At 37.2% G+C, this 19,934-nt stretch overlaps 1 protein-coding gene across 1 annotated transcript in view; it reads right to left on the bottom strand.

Moving 5' to 3' along the window:
* Positions 1 to 1,988: 1,988 nt before the first annotated feature.
* LRCH2 (leucine rich repeats and calponin homology domain containing 2) overlaps positions 1,989 to 19,934 on the bottom strand; it is a gene marked incomplete at its 5' end in the record, with an annotated part of 196,370 nt that continues 178,424 nt past the window's right edge. The window contains 5 exons of the mRNA XM_080653128.1: positions 1,989 to 3,636; positions 11,562 to 11,639; positions 11,776 to 11,913; positions 12,116 to 12,228; positions 12,992 to 13,049. Coding sequence (XP_080509254.1) covers positions 3,517 to 3,636; positions 11,562 to 11,639; positions 11,776 to 11,913; positions 12,116 to 12,228; positions 12,992 to 13,049 — 507 coding nt within the window. The 3' untranslated portion in view covers positions 1,989 to 3,516. The remainder of the gene's footprint in view (positions 3,637 to 11,561; positions 11,640 to 11,775; positions 11,914 to 12,115; positions 12,229 to 12,991; positions 13,050 to 19,934) is intronic.

The following is a 19,934-nucleotide window of genomic DNA, read 5'->3' on the forward strand; positions in this document are numbered from 1 at the left end:
CCCCAACTTTCCTCCACTGCAGGCCTGGTCACCCCTAACTGCCCTCCCCTGCTGGCCTGATCGCCCACAACTGCCCTCCCCTGTCGGCCATCTTGTGGCAGCCATCTTGTGTCTACATGGGGGCAGTCATCTTTGACCACATGGGGGCAGCCATCTTTGACCACATGGGGGCAGCCATCTTATGTGTTGGAGTGATGGTCAATTTGCATATTATCTCTTTATTAGATAGGATTATATAGGATACTTTAAATCTGAGACTTTAGGGTAAAACTATAAAACAGAGGCAATATTATCTTTAATAATATTTACCCAAATAACCTTCTACTTTTAAGATAACAACTATAAATAAAAAATATTTTAATATGCAGATTTCTTAAAAATTAGAATTTGAGAATAAAATATTAAGTTTTTAATCAAATAACTTAAGGGTAATTCAATTATATACCTCATATTAAAATCTACAATAAAAATAATCACAATTTTACCTATCCTACCTTTTATTTTTAACTATTTTAAACTATTTATGTTATATAAATATTCTATCTTAAGTAAAGGTGATATTATTTTGAAAAGATATCCTAGGAAATTATTGCTTTCTAAATAAAACATTACCTACTAAAAATAACATGATATAAACAAATCTAGACTCTTAAACAACTTACTTTGAATATCATATTGAAGTCTATTTTTCCATATAGCAAACACAGACACAAGCTATCAAATACTTACAAAAATGGATGCTGTTATGTTGAGGGAAGAGGTAGAGAGAGAGAGGTAAAACAAATCTCAGATTAATTTTTTCATTCAACTTTATTTATCCACAGTTTGCATCGGTATTATACATTTAGGGTTCCATTTACTTTTAAATGCATCAGAAAAATCAATCATGATAGATCTGTGACCAATACAAACATTTCTGAATTCTTCAAAAAATTCCGTTAGAAAAGTCAATAAACTAGTATTCTGTAAAGATAACTATTAAACAAATGGTAATGCATTTTCACTCTTTATTTCAATTCTAACTTATCCAACATCACTTCTTTCTTGTGTCATACAGTAATAAAATTTAGCAGAAGTAGCTATATACTGCATTTTTAGGGCCTAATAAAATATTTTAGTTTGATTATTTAACCCTCTTCAAATCACATATCCAATTCAAATAATGATAATCATTCTCAATTCAAAATTGATGAAGTAAATATATAATAACCATAAAAATTTACAATTATTAAAAAGCTACTAAAAAAAAATACATCAGAGCCTTGATACAATGTGTCCTTGGGTACTAGGCTGTGAAACTGCCTTAGAGGTGGTGCTGCCTTTTGGCACTATAGTAAATAAACTTCCATGAAATGGACTTCAGATGGACCCATTCTATGTGGAATTTTGCTTTGTAGTAAAAAATGCTACTGTGGGGTTCTAGGGTAGTTTCTCTTTAAAGCAAAAATTAATTGATAAGTAAGTGAAATGCAATAAGGACATGGCCTATAATTTCACTAGTATTTCAATGACAATGAAACAGAAAAATACTTATAAAACAAAATCTAGATTGCTTAATAAGAAGAATCCTATAGCACAGTGGTTGGCAAACTGCGGCTCACGAGCCACATGTAGCTCTTTGGACCCTTGAGTGTGGCTCTTCCACAAAATACCACGGCCTGGGCGAGTCTATTTTGAAGAAGTTTAAATTAAAAAAATTTGGCTCTCAAAAGAAATTTCAATCATTGTACTGGTACTGTTGATATTTGGCTCTGTTGACTAATGAATTTGCCGACCACTGCTACAGCATAACTATGAAAGCAGTATGAATGATTGCTTTAGCTTTTAGTGGTCATTTTATTTGTAGCATTATCAAATTTATACAATAAAAACTAACAACTGAAGCATTCATTTGTCATTTTTTACCTTTATTACCCAAGTTTTCACTAGGGAGATTATGTCAATGAAGGTTTTTTTTTTTTGTTTTTTTTTTGTTTTTTTTTTTTTTTAGATCCAACTGAAATATTTAAAGTAATAACTAATTTAATTTTAAACCATATAGTTATAAGAACTTTTAATTCTTTAAAAGCTTCAATTTGACACTTGGGGGATGTAAAAAAACACATCTATGTTCTAAAGCTAAATTTTAATTATATGGCTTCATGCCAACTGATTCAAAATATTAGAGTTGTTTCTAAATCAGCCCTTATTAAACCATTTGGCACAATAGTTTTTGTCTTTTCTATATACCCTTTGAAACACCCAGGCTAACATTTTTAGTAAGTTGCATACATTTTAGGAGGTAACAAGTGCAAATAATCACATATTTAAGATATGATACTTGCTTGACTACTACAAAAGTAATTATACTAAGGTTCTTCTACGGGAAAGTTATTCATTACAGTAATGTTTTTGAAAAATTCCTGCACTACTACCAACGTAAATTTATCCAACTCAAAATTAAACAAAGACTTTATGTAACAGTATACTTATGAAAATATTCATGGAATGGTCTGTGTTTAATTCAACATCATCTTAGTTGAGGATCATAACATTTAGAGGATGCACATATGGCCAGATTTTGAATAAAAACATATTCCTCAATTGTTGCTCTCTGAATCTGAATATAACTAAAAGCAGCACACTGATGTAATATTCCTGAAAGTCAAGATATAAACCCAAACTTTGGCAGTTTTATAAAAATGTATTTGATAATTAGTACTTTGCTAGTTCTCAAAAAGCTTACTGCTTTGTGTAATATTTTCAATACAGAAATAAAATACTCTTCAAACAATACATTTTAAAAGATGATTACGTTTTGCAAAATTAAATAGCATAAATTAAGCATATTAATATTGCTTTTTGACAACATGAAATAACCAATTTAAGGAAAATTGCAATGGACTAAATAAAAAAAACCACAAATATCACAATGTGAGGCACATTTAAATCCTCACATATTACTGACACTACAAAATCTACTAAAATATTTTAAAGTTTCACTGATTCCATTAATACGTACAAAGAAATTGCAAAAATGTTTAAGACTATAAAAGAGTCATCAATTACACAGGCACTTCACATGTAAACAATCTACAGTACAACTAAAAATATTTTGGCAACAACCTATAATACTAAAAGAATTTAATATAAAGTTGTAATTCTGTATTCTCTACTCATTTTTTCTAGAAAACTAAGACCAAATATTAAAGAAATTATATATAAACTAGGATTAGAAGTGTATTAAATAACTCAAATGTAGAATTGCTTAAATCAGTAAAAAAAAAAAAAAGATTACCTTATCCAGACGTTAACTGGTATGTATGCTACATTAAAAAAGTAAACCTAATGCAATTATTAAATTGAAATCATATTTTAAATTTAGCATCAATTTGATTTTTAATTTAACACAATTTTTAAACCAAGGGCTAATAATAATAAAATTATTTTTATTAGATAGTCTTATTCATGAACTTGAGATATTTGAAATGACTTCAAATAAATGAAACTATACACTTATGATTTTTAGATGTTATATTAAGCCATAGAAAGCTGAGATGCCTTCGTTGTAGGTAATTCAAGAAGAGCCTGAACTGTGACACCAACTTTCACAAGACCTCTTTCTTCCAAAATATGATGAGGCAAACAGAGTCTTTCCTGAAAAACAAAATAAGTGGTATCTGAACATTTGTTTTTAAATAGTGCAGTAGAGCCTAAATTAGTCAAAATTGGATTTTTAAAACATGCTTTCTATAAAACTTCAAGCACAGAACACATAATTCTAATATAAAATGTGTTTATAAAGTAGACTTTTATGGTATGGGATTCTATTTTACGGGCTGTATTTGATCTGTTAATCTTATCCACCCGAACAACTATTTTAAAGTGAGATAATCATGCTAAAATGTTTCCTAAGCTCTTGTGCTGGAGTAGAAAGAACACTACATTTCCAACCAGATGATGGGCCACATAATCTGAAGTATTAAAATTTCTTGAGATTCAGTTTCTTTATCCTGAAGATAGAACTGTATGAGAAACAAACAGAACAGTCAGTATGTGGAGGCACTCTGTAAACTGTTCAGTCCTATACAAAACTGGTCACTCTGGTTCTACCAGTTCTATGTATATATCTAATATACATAGCACTTGGGTACTTTTCTTGGCTTAAGGGTACTTCCTTCCAGCTTCTAGTGATGCTGTGTTGCTTCTTACTTGCAATAGTCTAGAATTTGAAAAATAACAACTGCCTCCTCTTCTAAGCACATCACATGTGCCATTTGATCTTCACAACACTATGAAAAAGAAGTTTAGCGATAACTTTGTATTAGGTTTCATTAGCCTTCACTGATCCTCTTCTAACATCCTAAGGTTTTCCAAGGGTTCTGTGTTCACCTTCTTCTCATTTTACACTATATCCTCTCCATGGTATTGTCAAAGCCTTATCAAAACTGCAGGGATTAACTGGTTATATGTATGTATACAACATCAAATAAATTTGGTAGCTATTTTTGAAAAAACAATGCAGTCCACTGCTTCAGTTGGGACACCATTCACCTCAGGAAAACAGTTAGTAATGAACAGAGTGGGTGGCAGACAGACCAGCTATGGGCCCCATCTAGTTCATTACTGTGTTTTAGTTGGGCGGGAAAGTGTTTTACAAACCTGCAAACACTTTAAAAATTATTTATTGTTGAGAGTATTACAGCTGTCACCCCCCCCCCCCCCGCATTATCCCTCTCCACCCAGTTTCCACCCTACCCCAGGCCTTCCCCACCCTATTGTCTGTGTCCACAGGTAATATGCATATAAGATACTAGAGTCCCAGTGCACAAAATTTGTGCACTGGGGAGGGAGGTGTCCCTCAGCCCGGCCTGTGCCCTCTCGCACTCAGATATCCCTCTCACAATCTGGATCTCTCACAGTCCGGGACTCCTTGCTCCTTACCACCCACCTACAACAGTGCTCCCCCTGTGGGAGTGCACTGACCACCAGGGGGCAGCTCCTGCATTGAGCGTCTGCCCCCTGGTGGTCAGTGTGCATCATAGTGACCAGTCATTCTGCTGTTCAGTCAATTTGCATATTAGGATTTTATTATATAGGATTTGGTTAATCTCTCCCCATCCCCTCACTTCCCCTTCCCTCTGAGATTCATCAGTCTGTTCCATGTTTCCATGCCTCTGGTTCTATTTTACCATCAGTTTATTTTGTTCATTTATTTTTTAAAAATATTTTTTATTGAATTCAGAGAGGAAGGGAGAAGGAGAGAGAGATAGAAACATCAGAGCCTGCAACCCGGGCATGTGCCCTTTATTGGAATTAAACCTGGGACCCTTCAGTCCATAGGCCGACACTCTACCCACTGAGCCAACCCAGCTAGGGTAGTTTATTTTGTTCATTTAGATTCCTTGTTCATTTATTTTGATTTTTAGATACAATTGTGGATATATACTGAGTGACCAGATTATTATGATCTCTGAACACATAATAATCTAGCCACTCAGTGTATATCCTATATAATAAAAGGCTAATATGCAAATTGTCCCCTCGACCAGGAGTTTGACCAGCAGGCAGGCCGGCCAACCGCCCCTGTCCCCTCCCCCTGGCCAGGCTGGCCAGACCCCACCAATGCACGAATTCATGCACTGGTCCTCTAATATATATATATATATATATATATATATATATATACACACACACACACACACACACACACACACACACACACACACACTGAGAGGCCAAATTATTATGCATTCAGAAATCATAATAATCTGGCCCCTCAGTGTATATGTATTTATTGCCATTTTATTGTTCAAATTTTTTGTCTTCTTCCTCTTCATAAAGAATACCCTTCAACATTTCATGTAGTACTGGTTTAGTGGTGATGACCTCCTTTAGCTTTTTCTTATCTGGGAAGCTCTTTATCTGACCTTCAATTCTATATTTTATTGATTTTTTACAGAGAGGAAGAGAGAGGGATAGAGAGTTAGAAACATTGATGAGAGAGAGACATCGATCAGCTGCCTCCTGCACGCCCCCTACTGGGGATGTGCCCGCAACCCAGGTACATGCCCTTGACTGGAATCGAACCTGGGACCCTTCAGTCCGCAGGCTGATGCTCTATCCACTGAGCCAAACCAGTCAGGGCTGACCTTCAATTCTAAATGATAGCTTTGCTGGGTAGAGTAATCTTGGTTGTAGGTCCTTGCTATCATCACTTTGAATATTTCTTGCTACTCCCTTCTGGCCTGCATAGTTTCTGCTTAGAAATAAGCTGACAGTCATATGGGTGCTCCCTCGTAGGTAACTGCTTTTCACTTCATCCTCTACTCTACTGTTGATTTCCTGTAAATTATTCTTCATTTCGGTTAATTTATCTCCTTCATTTCTGACTGGTTCTTTTTCATATGTTTGAAATTCTCAATAAGATCCTTGAAAGTCTCACTAAGTCCCTTGAAGTTCTCATTAAGATCCTTGAGCAACCTTATAACCATTGTTTTGAACTCTGCATCCTGTAAGTTGCTTGTTTCCATTTCATTTAGCTTTTTTTCTGGAGATTTCTTCTGTTCTTTCATTTGTGACATGTTTGTCTCCACATTTTGGCTGCTTCCCCGTGTTTGTTTCTATTTACTAGGTAGAGCTGCTATATTTCCTGGAATTGGCAGAGTGGCCTTGTGTAGTAGGTGTCCTGTAGGACCCAGTGGCTCAGCCTTCCCAGTACCTGAGCTGGGCACTTTAGGTACTCCCCTGTGTGGGCTGTGTGCACAGTTGAGATTTGACTGCTGTTGGTGTCACTGGGAGGTACTGACCTCCAGGTCAATTGGCTATGAGGACCAGCTACAATTACAGTGGAAGAGCTACTGTGCAGGAGACACTCCTATGGAGCAGGACTTGCTTCAGTGGGGCTTTGGTGCTCACTGAGTCTGCCCCTGGAGTGTATTGCTTGTGAATGTGTAGAGTTATAATCTGGTATGGTCTGAAGCTGTCCACCGGGTACACTGGCTCTGGAGCATCCCAAGAGGTGCAAAGTCAACCACTGCTCAGGGCCACCCAGCAGGAGATACAGAGCTATCTGCAGATGGCTGCTACTTGTATTGGGCTTTGAAGTGCCCAGGTGCAGCCAAGCTCTGAAGCAGGGCAGGCTGATGGTAGTGCCAGGTCTAGGGCCTGTTATTTATAAGTATGGGGCACACTGACACCAGCTGCTGCTTGTTTGACAGATTTTAGCAAAATGTGAAGCCTAAGCCCGGACAGGCTATTTATATGGAAAAGCTGCTGCAAAGAACTTGAGTAGAGCTTCAAATTGGATGGAGCAGGGTCTCAGGGAATCACCAGGGTGGAGCGAACAGTGTGATCCAGGCTCATGGAAACTCAGATATGGCTGCCAGTCAGCTCTGCAATGAGGGGGGAGGGGGATGTGTCACAGCATAGGAACAATGATCCCTGTGAACACCCCTGTCTGGGGTGTTCTTGCTCTGATGCCAGACAATCCAGTTCCTCCACATATGTCCTTGATACACCCCCACCCCCTCGCCAAGCCATTGCCCCAGTGCTGGAGCCCAGAGTGATCAAGTACAAGTATGTCACTGCACTGGCCCTTTAAGAGGAACTGCCTGGGTCTCCACCGAATCACTCAACCACAGTCCCTGCTAGTTTTTACAGCCCCAAGTTATGGGGACTTCTCTTTCCAGCTCTAGAACCCTGGGTTTGGGGTCTGCTGTGGGGCTGGGACCCTTTTCTCCTTACGGGAGGCCTCCACAGTCAAGGTATCTCTCCCAATTTAAAAATTGCCACACGTGGGTGTCAGACCAGCCCATTCTGTGCCTCTGCCCCTCCTACCAGTCTCAATGTTCTTTCTTCTTTGCTTTTCTAGTTGTAGGACTTCCATTCAGCCAGATTTCAAGTGGTTCTGAATGATGGTTGTTCTGTATTTTAGTTGTCCACTTTTTAAAAAAACCTCCAGTGTTTCTTGAAATACTAGAAACCTTGGCAGGATTGGACCCCTATTCCCGAAAAATAACTATATACTCCATCCTGATTATTTTTAAAAATGTACTTTCTGCCAAGATCTCTCTATTGAGCTCCAGATACAAATGTCAACTTGATACAGTCAAATGGATGTCAACAGACATATCAAAATCAACATGTCCATAACAGAACTACTTCCTCACTAAATTAACTTATCCTTCTATACCTGTGAATAATATACTATTTAATCTCTCTCAACAGAAACCTGAGAACCATAATAGTCTTCTCTTTCTTCTTTACTCCAATAACCATTCACCAAATACTATTGTAATATTCCATTTATCAAGAGTTCTCAAAAACTATCTTTTTTATTTCCATTTTCACTGCAGCATTAGTTGCTCTCCTAATATTTTGCTTATTTATTCAAATAACCACTGAAGCCCTAACTGGTTTGGCTCAGTGGATAGAGTGTCGGCCTGCAGACTGAAGGGTCCCAGGTTTGATTCCGGTCAAGGGCATGTATCTTAGTTGCGGGCACATCCCCAGTAGGAGGTGTGCAGGAGGCAGCTGATCGATGTTTCTCTCTCATCAATGTTTCTAACTCTCTATCCCTCTCCCTTCCTCTCTGTAAAAAAATCAATAAAATATATTAAAAACAAAAACAAAAACAAAAAACCCCACAAATAACCACTGAAGTATATATTAGAAAAGAAAATAGTTTTCAAAATCAATGACTTTAGCTCCCACCTTACAAAGTAGAAAAGAGCACATTAAACCAATGGCAAGCAGAAAGAAATAAATAATGAAGATGAGAGAAAAAAATAAACAGAAAATAATAGGGAAAAAGTCAATAAAACCAAATTCAGAAGATTTTTTAAGTCAATACACCTCTAGCCAGATTAGTCAGAAAAAAAGAGAAAATACACAAATTTCCAATATCAGAAATACGAAAACAGAGATTCTATAAATACTAAAGTAATAAATAACTTTATAATAAGTTTGGCAAACTAGATGAAATGGACAAATTCTTTGAAAGACAGAGTATACCAAAGTTCATGCAAGAAGAAATAAAAAAAAAAATCAGAATAGCTCTACATCTATTAAAGTAATTGAAATTTGATCGTAGACCTAAATGTAAAATCTAAGATTATAAAACTTCTAAAAATAAACATAGGGGGAATCTTTGTGACTTTGATTTATGTAAAGATTTTTTAGTTTGACGCCATGATAAATTTTACGTCAAAAATACATAAAGCTGTTCTTCAAAAGATACTACATAAGAATAAAATGACAAGCCAGCCAGGCCAATGTGGCTCAGTGGATTGAGCATCGTCCCATGCACCAAGAAGTCACTGGTTCAATTCCGGGTCAGGGCACATGCCTTGGTGGTGGGCTCAATCCCCAGTGGGAGGCAGGCAGGAGGCAGCTGATCAATGTTTCTCTCTCTCTCTCTCTCTCTCTGTAATCAATAAAAACATATTTAAAAAAAAGACAAGCCAAAGACTGAGATATAATGTTTGTAAATCATACATCTGATAAAAGTCTTTGAAATCTCAAACTCAATAAGAAAACAACCCCATTAAAAAATTGACAAAAGAGCCCTGACCGGTTTGGCTCAGTGGATAGAGCGTCGGCCTGCGGACTGAAAGGTCCCAGGTTCGATTCCGGTCAAGGGCATGTACCTTGGTTGCGGGCACGTCCCCGGTGGGGGGTGTGCAGGAGGCAGCTGATCGATGTTTCTCTCTCATCGATGTTTCTAACTCTCTATCCCTCTCCCTTCCTCTCTGTAAAAAAATCAATAAAAAATATATTTAAAAAAAAAAATTGACAAAAGATTAGAATACTTCATAAAAGAATTCATTAAAATGGCAAATAAACCTTTGCCAGTAGCTAAAGTGTTTAGAAAATGGGAGTTGACTGATTCCTCCATAGCCCACTGTCCTTATGTTGAGGATAGGTGAGGCACTAATACTGCCCTAGAACAAGCTGTAGAGAAAAGACAATGGTACATTAAGGAGAACAGTATTTGTAAGACCTTTTCATTTACCCTCCTTGCCAAATGTGTCTTGAAGGTGTCTGTAATATGTTGGACTGGCTTTTCTATCATGTAAAAGAAAAGTATCCAAGTTAAGAAGGTGGGTTCTGGAGTTAGACTACCTGGATTCATAGCATGGTTCCAGAGTTTACTAATGGTGTGACCTTGGACAAGTTCCCTAACATCTCGGTGCCTCACTTGCCTCATTTGAAAACATGCATTCATTCAATAAATGTTCATTGAGAAGTCCTTCCCCAAAAGAGTCTTAAAACAAAAATGGAAAAACAGAAAAATGTATATAATACAATATTATTTGGAAAAAAATCTTCCTAATTTTTTATTTTCCCACTAAGAGATGAACAATACAAAAAAAAAGGAAGAACTAAAATAAAAATGGTTAAGAATTAAAATAGTAAAACATGTCAACCATAGAGAAGATATAATTAGAAGAGAATAGGATATAGTTTCAAAATTACACAGTAATTCAACTGGTTCTCTACATATACGTAAATTGTATTTATTCACTTGAGAAAAGAGGTTAGTAGAATCTACAGACTAGTCTGTTATGAATGACACTGTTGAAAAGAGAGCTTAACAAGCCCAACTCATTATATAAGCGTATCAAATAAACACATTATAAATCTTAAACTTACACAGTTATTATATATCAGTTATGTATCAATAAAAATAATTTTAAAAGTTAAATTTTAAAAAGCACAACTAGATTGTGATCTGCTAACAATGTCATGTCCTCTCAAAAGTCAGTCATGTTGACATTAGGCTTATCAGATTTTCCAAAAAACAATATTTTGCTTATTCATTTTCATTATACATTGGCAATATAGCTTTGTTAACTTTATAGTATTGCAACTATTATGTGAAACATAAGCCAATTCCTACAAATTTCGTCCAGTGATAAATTATCACAGTGTTACTAAGATTTCCAACTAGACATGTTAAATAAAATTTAAAACATTGTTCACCTTGCCTGGCTGGTGTGGTTCAGTGGTGGAGCACTGACCCATGATCCAAGAGAACACTAGTTCGATTCCCAGTCAGGGCACATGCCCCAGTAGGGGGCATGCAGGAGGCAGTTGATTAATGTTTCTCACTCATGGATGTTTCTATCTCTCTATCCCTTTCCCTTCCTCTCTCTCTAAAATCAATAAAAACATATTTAAAAAATAAAAACGCTGTTCACCTTGAATACAGATCTTCCAATCAGAGTCTGTTATTGTGCAAATTAGTCCAAATGTCCTCCAGCAGGAAAAAATGATAGCAGCAATAATGAAAACCAAACTGTAATATGGCCACTAAGTTAGGTTTATTCAATGATGTGTATGATGTCAATTTTTCCATATATGTAGCTGTTTTCTAAATGACTTTCAAAGCAGCTTTAAAACATTCATTAGAGAGCTGTTATAGTTAAAGCTGGAACTCAGTAGAAGGTACCTATGGAAGGTAATAATTTTCATATTTAAAGAGCATTATTCATTCCTATTGCGAAGAATAAGAACCCCAGTATGCATGTAATAAATTAATATTTAAATTATTATTTTGTTAGAATAATAACAATTACCTGTGAGACACCCAACTTTTTACAAGCATCAAGAAAATTTTCTACATTTCTTCGACATTTTGCCATGCTCAGTTTAGGCTGTAAAGTAAGAAAAATAAAGTTGTATTTTCAGGCATATTTATACAGAAATTAATCAGAATTGACATTATTTAAAGACAGTTTCAAGAGGCTCTATCATCCTTTAGAAAACTAAAAAATTGTAGACAAATCTTACCACAGCTGGTGATGGCACATGAATACTAGCTACAGAGCGTGGCCTTATATGATTGGCTAAATGGCAAAGAACAACCCCATCCATCAGTGCAGCTCCAATGTCATCAGGCAAAATTACTTTCAACTTGGATTCGAGATTCTACAAAGAAATGGGTATAAATCACAAATATTCTACCTAAATGCCTTATATATTTATATTTATATTTATATTTATATTACAAATCATGATATAATCCAAAATTTTATAAAGAGCATTGAAAAGAAAATCCATATATAAATTACTAATTTTTCAAGTTAAACCCATTTCTACAAAGCAGATCTGAAAGGTCAATCTGACTTACATTGCGAAGTTGTCGTATTTGCTCTCTTTCTTCCCGTAAATGTTCCATCTTTCTTCTCATTGTAAATCCAGGATCTGCTGCCCCATATTCTTGGCGAGATGAGCGGCTAAAAGCTATAAAAACAGAAATTTCCTAGCTTATTACAAAGCTAATAAGAAGGATCAACCATCGGTAGGAAAAGAGGCATGATAAAAAGAATCAATACAGAATTACATAAAACGTTAATACTTATTAATACATTTTAAATAGTTTTTCCCAAATATAATTAAAATCTACTTATCTGCATAATTGAAAGCAACAGGGAAGACAAATGTAACGATTTCTACCACCTATATATGTTCTTATTTAAACATACATTTTTAGAAACTTATGATCCAGGTCAAAAATTATTAAACATAAATCAGCCTTTATTATCTTTAAAGAAAAAGGAAATTATTCTTGAAGGTCAATAAAGTTATTCAGGAATAAAAACTATAATTCAATACCTTGCCAAGTAACATGGATCCATTTTCTTTTGGGCTTGCCAAATGCGAAAAGATCCCTTTTTAAAACCACAATATAATGGTGTGCTATAATTTCAAACAGTGTTTGGTCTGCTGGCAGAGTGGTCATTCTAATAGCAGTCACAGTAGAGTAGAAATAAGACTGCAGTATATCTAAGGCAAAAAGCTGAGGTTTCAGGAGCTTGAAGGTAAAGAGGAAGAAAGAAATGGGGAATGGGAATTGGAAAGACAAATAAGGTTAAGAGAAAATTACTTTTAGGAGAGGGGAAAGAATCGATGTGTACTTAAAACTATGGAATCAAATCCCATTTAAGCTTGGAAACTCTAGTTTCACATATAACTAATAAATTTTATATGCAGAATATATATTTACCTGATCTTGGCTTCAAGCCAAAAGGACCATGTGAAAAACCATCAGTTCTATCATATTCCTAAAAATAGAAAACAAATAAAACCTCTTTTCTTTCAAAATAATTAAGGTAGTTATTCATATCCATTCCAATTTTGAAAAGTATATTTTTTTCATGATTGGTGAAGCAAAAAAGGTCAAATGCATTTCAATTCAAATTGATAATTTCACTTTTAAAAGATGTATAAATATTTGCTAATTGACCTGATTACATAAGCCTTTAAATATTTCTCTCTCATAGTATAAGTAAAATTAAAAATAAAATTATTGAAGTGTATAAAATAGATATTACTTTTGAATAAATAACAAATTAATGTCTCCCCCCAAATGTAGTAAACATCAATGAAAAGATAAGTGCAGAAAAGATGGCGGCTGGCAGGACAGAGGAACTCATCAACACCAACAACCAGACAGCCTTGGAACTGCCCTGCGACCCAGCAGCCACTCCAGAATCCTGCTACCCCAGCTGTAGACCCGCGGACCCTGGGACCTCCACCTCCAAAGGTGCACCACTCGGCAGCAGTAAGTGCAACCTCGCCCTCCCCAGCGGCAGAAGTCTGGGTTCGCACATTTCCAGCCATGCAGGCAGCCAGGGCACTCCACTCCTTAGGCAGCGCTTGGGAGCCACTGAGAGCCCCCGAGGGTGTGAGAGCCCCCTGCACAGACAAGGGCGCGTGGCCCCACAGTAGAAATTCTGAATTCCCTCTTCCTGAATAACTGCCCACATTCACCCCAGCTCAACCGCAGTGCCAGGACCCCTCAGAGTGTATCAGAACTCTGCACCTGGCAAGCGTACCTCCACAGATGTGAAGTCCCAACAGGCAGGCACCCTGAGCCCATCTACCAATAGAGAGCTAGTGGGAGCCACTGTGAGCTCTCCCTGGGTGCGATCTTAAACAAGCGGGGGTGCACTTCCCCCCCAGTAACAGAAGTTTTGAATTACACTCATCCTGGATACCGGCCCACAGGCACCTCAATTGTGTGGCTACACTGCCAGGGCCCTTCAGAGTCCTTCAGTGTGCCTTGCTGTCAAACATACCGAAGGTGCTCCTGTGAGCTGCCACTGGGAGTAAGCGCATATCCAACACAGGTGCAACAGCAAAAACTGAGTCTTCCCACCCCAATACTGCAGAACTCTGGGCACCACAGTCACACCTTTCCAGAGAGCAGGCCCCCTGAGCCCCATCACCCCAACAGAAGGTTCCTGGATGCCACTGTGAGTCCCTGCTGGGCACGTGTGATTTCAATTAAGGGTGCAAGACAGCAAAAATTGGGACACTCCCATCCACGCGGCTGACTTCTAGACACTGCAGTTGTGCCTCTCAAGCTTGCAGGCCTACATCAAGAGAAACCAAATAGCTCAAGTAGGGAGCTACACTACATTAACAAGCCCAGGAGAACTGAGAGATTACACCAGTAGCACCATCCCCAAAAGAACCTGGATAGCAAAGCAATTGGATCTACACTTAAAACATTACAAGAAAACATGGGAAGACAAAGAAGCAATCCCCAAACGAAAGAAAAAGAGGAACCACCAGAAAGGGAGTTAAATGAAATTGAGGCTAGCAGCTTATCAGAGATAGAATTCAGAGTAATGGTTATAAGGATGTTTAAATGGCTGGATGACAAATACACACAACTCAATGACAAATACACACAACTCAATGAGAACTATAAGGAGCTGAATAAGAATGTCACCAACATGAAAAGAAACCAATAGGAGATGAAGAACGACATAGCTGCAATAAATAACACAATGGAAGGCCTAAACAGTAGACTGGAAGAGGCTGAGGACCGCATCAGCAAATTAGAAGACAAGGTAGGAAAAAACACACAAACACAGCAGCAACTGGAAAGAAGACTTAAAAAGCAAGAGGAGAGCCTAAGGGAGCTTTGGGACAACACAAAACAAAACAACATTCGCTTAATAGGGATACCAGAAGGAGAGGAAGAGAAGCAAGGAATAGAAAACCTGTTTGAAGAAATAATGACGGAAAACTTCCCTGATACTGGCAAGAAAAAAACCATGCAAGTCCAAGAAGTAGATAAAGTCCCAAACAAGTTGAACCCCAAAAGACCGACACCAAGACACATGATAATTAGATGGGCGAACACCAAAGACAAAGTAAGAATCTTAAAGGCTGCCAGAGAGAGACAGAAAGTTACCTACAAGGGATCTCCTATTAGAATATCAATTGATTTCTCAACAGAAACACACCAGGCCAGAGGGAATGGAATGAAATATACAAAGTGATGCAAAGCAAGGGACTGAATCCAAGAATACTATACCCAGCAAGGCTATCATTCAAAATTTAAGGTGGAATCAGGAGCTTCACAGAAAAAAAAGGGCTAAGAGAGTTTATCACTACCAAGCCAGCAATGCAAGAAATGCTAAAGGGACTGCTGTAAAAAGAAGAAAGACAAAGGCAAGAAGAAACACAAACACTAAGGAAAAATATGACAACAAGCATGTACTTGTCAATAATAACATTAAATGTAAATGGATTAAATGCACCAATCAAAAGACATAGGGTAGCTAAATGGATACGAAAACATGAACCATATATTTGCTGTCTACAAGAGACCCACCTCAGAGCAAAGGATTCACACAGACTGAGAGCAAAGGGATGGAAAAACATTTTTCAGGCAAATGGAAATGAGAAAAAAGCTGGGGTTGCAATACTTATATCTGATAAAATAGACCTCAAAGTAAAGGCCATAAAAAGAGATAAGGAAGGCCACTACATAATACTAAAGAGAGCAATTCAACAAGAAGATATACCTCTGGCAAACATATATGCACCCAATGCAGGAGCACCCAAATACATAAAAAAACTCCTGGAGGATATCAAGGGAGAAATCAACAACAATACAATCATAGTAGGAGACTTTAATACACCAATGACATCACTGGATAAATCCTCTAGACAAAAAATCAGCAAAGAAACAGCAATCCTAAATGACACACTAGATCTGATGGACCTAATTGACATCTTCAGAGCATTTCACCCCAAAGCCATGGAATATACGTTCTTTTCAAGTGCACATGGGACATTTTCAAAAATAGACCACATATTGTGTAACAAGCAAAGTCTCCTCAAATTCAAGAAGATTGAAATCATATCAAGCATTTTCTCAGGCCACAATGGCATAATATTGGAAATAAACTACAATAAAAACATTCCCAAATATTCAAACACTTGGAAGCTGAATAGCATGCTACTAAACAATGATTGGGTTATCAATGAGATCAAAGAAGAAATTAAAAACATCCTGGAGACTAATGACAATAAAAACACAACATAGCAAATCCTATGGGACATAATGAAAGCAGTCCTGAGAGGGAAGTTTATAGCTCTACAGGCCTACCTCAAAAAACAAGAAAAAATGGTAATAAACCATCTAACTCAACTCAAAGAATTAGAAAGAGAGCAACAAGAAAAGCCCACAGTGAGCAGAAGGAAGGAAATAATAAAGATCAGAGCAGAAATGAATGACAGAGAGACCAAAAACACAATACAAAAGATCAAGAAAACCAAGAGCTGGTTCTTTGAAAAGATTAACAACATTGATGAACCTCTAGCCAGGCTCACCAAGAAGCAAAGAGAGAGGACCCAAATAAACAAAATCAGAAATGAAAGAGGTGAAATAACAACAGACCCCACAGAAATACAAAGGATTGTTAAAAAATACTATGAACAACTCTATTCTAACAAACTAGACAACCTGGAGGAAATGGACACATTCCTAGAAAAATACAACCTTCCAAAACTTACTCAGGAAGACTCTAAAAATCTCAATAGGCTGATAACTATAGAAGAAATTGAAGCAGTTATCAAAAAGATTCCAGCAAACAAAAGTCCAGGGCAAGATGGCTTCACAGGGGAATTTTACCAAACATTCAAGGAAGGACTAAAACCTATCCTCTGCAGACTATTCCAGAAAATTCAAGATGAAGGAACACTTCCAAGCTCATTCTATGAAGCCAGCATCACCCTAATACCAAAACCAGATAAAGATAACACAATGAAAGAGAATTACAGGCCAATATCCCTCATGAACATAGATGCCAAATCCACAAAAAAATTCTAGCAAATCGGATCCAGTAGTACATCAGAAAGATCATACAGCATGACCAAGTAGGATTTTTCCCTGTGATGCAAGGATGGCACAATATTCGCAAATCAATAAACATGATACATCACATAAATAAATTGAGAGATAAAAATCATATAGTCATAGCAATTGATGCAGAAAAAGCATATGACAAAATCCAACACACTTTCTTGATAAAAACTCTCAACAAGGATGGGAATAGAAGGATCATACCTCAACACAATAAAAGCCATATATGACAAACCCACAGCCAACATCATACTCAGTGGGCAAAAACTGAAAACCATTTCCCCTAAGAAAAGGAACAAGATAGGGATGCCCACTCTCACCACTCATGTTCAACATAGTACTGGACATACTAGCCATTGCGATCAGACAAGAAGAAGAAATAAAAGGCATCCAAATTGGAAAAGAATAAGTAAAACTGTCCTTATTCACAGATGACATGATACTGTACAAGGAAAAGACTCCATCAAAAAATTATTAGACTTAATAAATGAATTTGGCATTGTAGCAGGATACAAAATTAATGGCAAGAAATCTATGGCATTTCTATATGCTATTAACGAACTTACAGAAAGAGAGACTAAAAAAGCAATCCTACTTACCATTGGCTCCAAAAAATTAAGATACCTAGGAATAAACTTAACTAAGGAGGTAAAAGACCTATATGCGGAAAACTACATGACACTGAAAAAAGAGATAGAGGAAGACATAAATAGATGGAAGAATATACTATGTTCATAGATTGGTAGAATCAACATCATCAAAATGTCCATCTACCCAAAGCAATCTATAAATTCAATGCACTTCCCATTAAAATACCAACGGCATATTTCACAGACCTAGAACGAATCTTCAAAAAATTCATCTGGAATAAAAAAAAGACCCTGAATAGCTGCAGCAATCCTGAGAAAGAAGAACAAAGTAGGGGGGAATCTCAATACCATATATCAAACTGTATTACAAAGCCACTGTTCTTAAAACAGCCTGGTACTGGCACAAGAACAGACATATAGATCAATTGAATAGAATAGAGAACCCAGAAATCGACCCAAACCACTATGCCCAATTAATATTTGACAAAGGAGGCATGAACATACAATGGAGTCAAGACAGTCTCTTTAACAAATGGTGTTGGGAAAATTGGACAGATACATGCAAAAAAATGAAACTGCATCACCAACTTTCACCATACACAAAAATAAACTCAAAATGGATACAGGACTTAAATATAAGATGGGAAACCATAAAAATACTAGAGGAATCCACAGGCAGAAAAATCTCAGACATATGCCGAAGGAACTTCTTCACTGATACTGGTCCTAGGGCAATGGAAACTAAAGAGAAAATAAACAAATGGGACTACATCAAAATAAAAAGCTTTTGCAGAGCAAGGGAAACCATCAATAAAACAACAGGAAAGCCCACTGCATGGGAGAACATATTTGCCAATGATATCAACGATAAGGGTTTAATCTCCAACATTTACAGAGAACTCATACAACTTAACAAAAAGAAGATAAACAACCCAATCAAAAAATGGGCAACTGATCTAAATAGACACTTTTCGAAAGAAGACAGAAGGAAGGCTAAGAGACATATGAAAACCTGCTCAAAGTCACTAATTATCTGAGAGATGCAAATCAAAACAACAATGCTGTACCATCTTACACCTGTCAGAATGGCTATCATCAACAAATCAACAAACGACAAATGTTGGCGAGGATGTGGAGAAAAAGGAACCCTCGTGCACTGCTGGTGGGAATGCAGACTGGTGCAGCCACTGTGGAGAACATTATGGAGTTTCCTCAAAAAACTAAAAATGGAACTCCCATTTGACCCAGTGATCCCACTTCTAGGAATATATCCCAAGAAACTAGAAACACCAATCAGAAACGTTATATGCACCCCTATGTTCATAACAGCACAATTCACCATAGCTAAGATTTGGAAACAGCCTAGATGCCCATCAGCAGATGAGTGGATTAAAAAACTGTGGTACATCTACACAATGGAATACTATGCTGCGGTAAAAAAGGAGTTCCTACCATTTGCAACAACATGGATGGAGATGGAGAGCATTATGCTAAGTGAAATAAGCCAGGCAGAGATAGAAAAATATCACATGATCTCACTCATTTGTGGAATATAATGAACGGCATAGACTGATGAACAAGAACAGATCCAGAGACTGAGAAACGTTGATCAGAACCTCAAACCTCAGGGAAGCAGGGGGTTGGTGGGAGTAAGGGGGAGAGATCAACCAAGGGACTTGTGTGCATGCATATGACCCTAATCAATGGACACAGACAACAGGGGATGGGGCATGATTGGGGGGTAGGGGGTAATGGGCGAATAAGGACACATATGTAAAATAATAATAATAATAATAATAATAATAATAAATAAATAAATAATGAAATAGAAAAGAAATTGTGAGGCAACCAGAACCCCAGAATGCCTGAGAACGTCTTTCTTGCCTTGCTAGCAGTCATCAGCTGTACGGTAATATTACCTGGGGAAAATGGGGAAGTATTTTGGACTTATGTTCCTGACCCTTCATGGGTAAGAGCCCTTACGTGGGCTGATCCCCCGCCTAATGTAGTCACCAATAATACCAAACACCTTGGTCATCCAGGAGGACCATGGGTGGGGCAAGGAAGTATAATTACACAGGGGTCGCCACCCAGCTTCCCTTTGGATGACACAAAATCAAACCACTGCTCCTTTGCGTGTAAACTTAAAGAGAGGTTTCTGGCTTGCGTGGACACCAAAGGAACGGACTATC

This window comes from Plecotus auritus, assembly GCF_963455305.1.
Source record: "Plecotus auritus genome assembly, chromosome: X".
In the NCBI taxonomy this organism is placed as follows: domain Eukaryota; kingdom Metazoa; phylum Chordata; class Mammalia; order Chiroptera; family Vespertilionidae; genus Plecotus; species Plecotus auritus.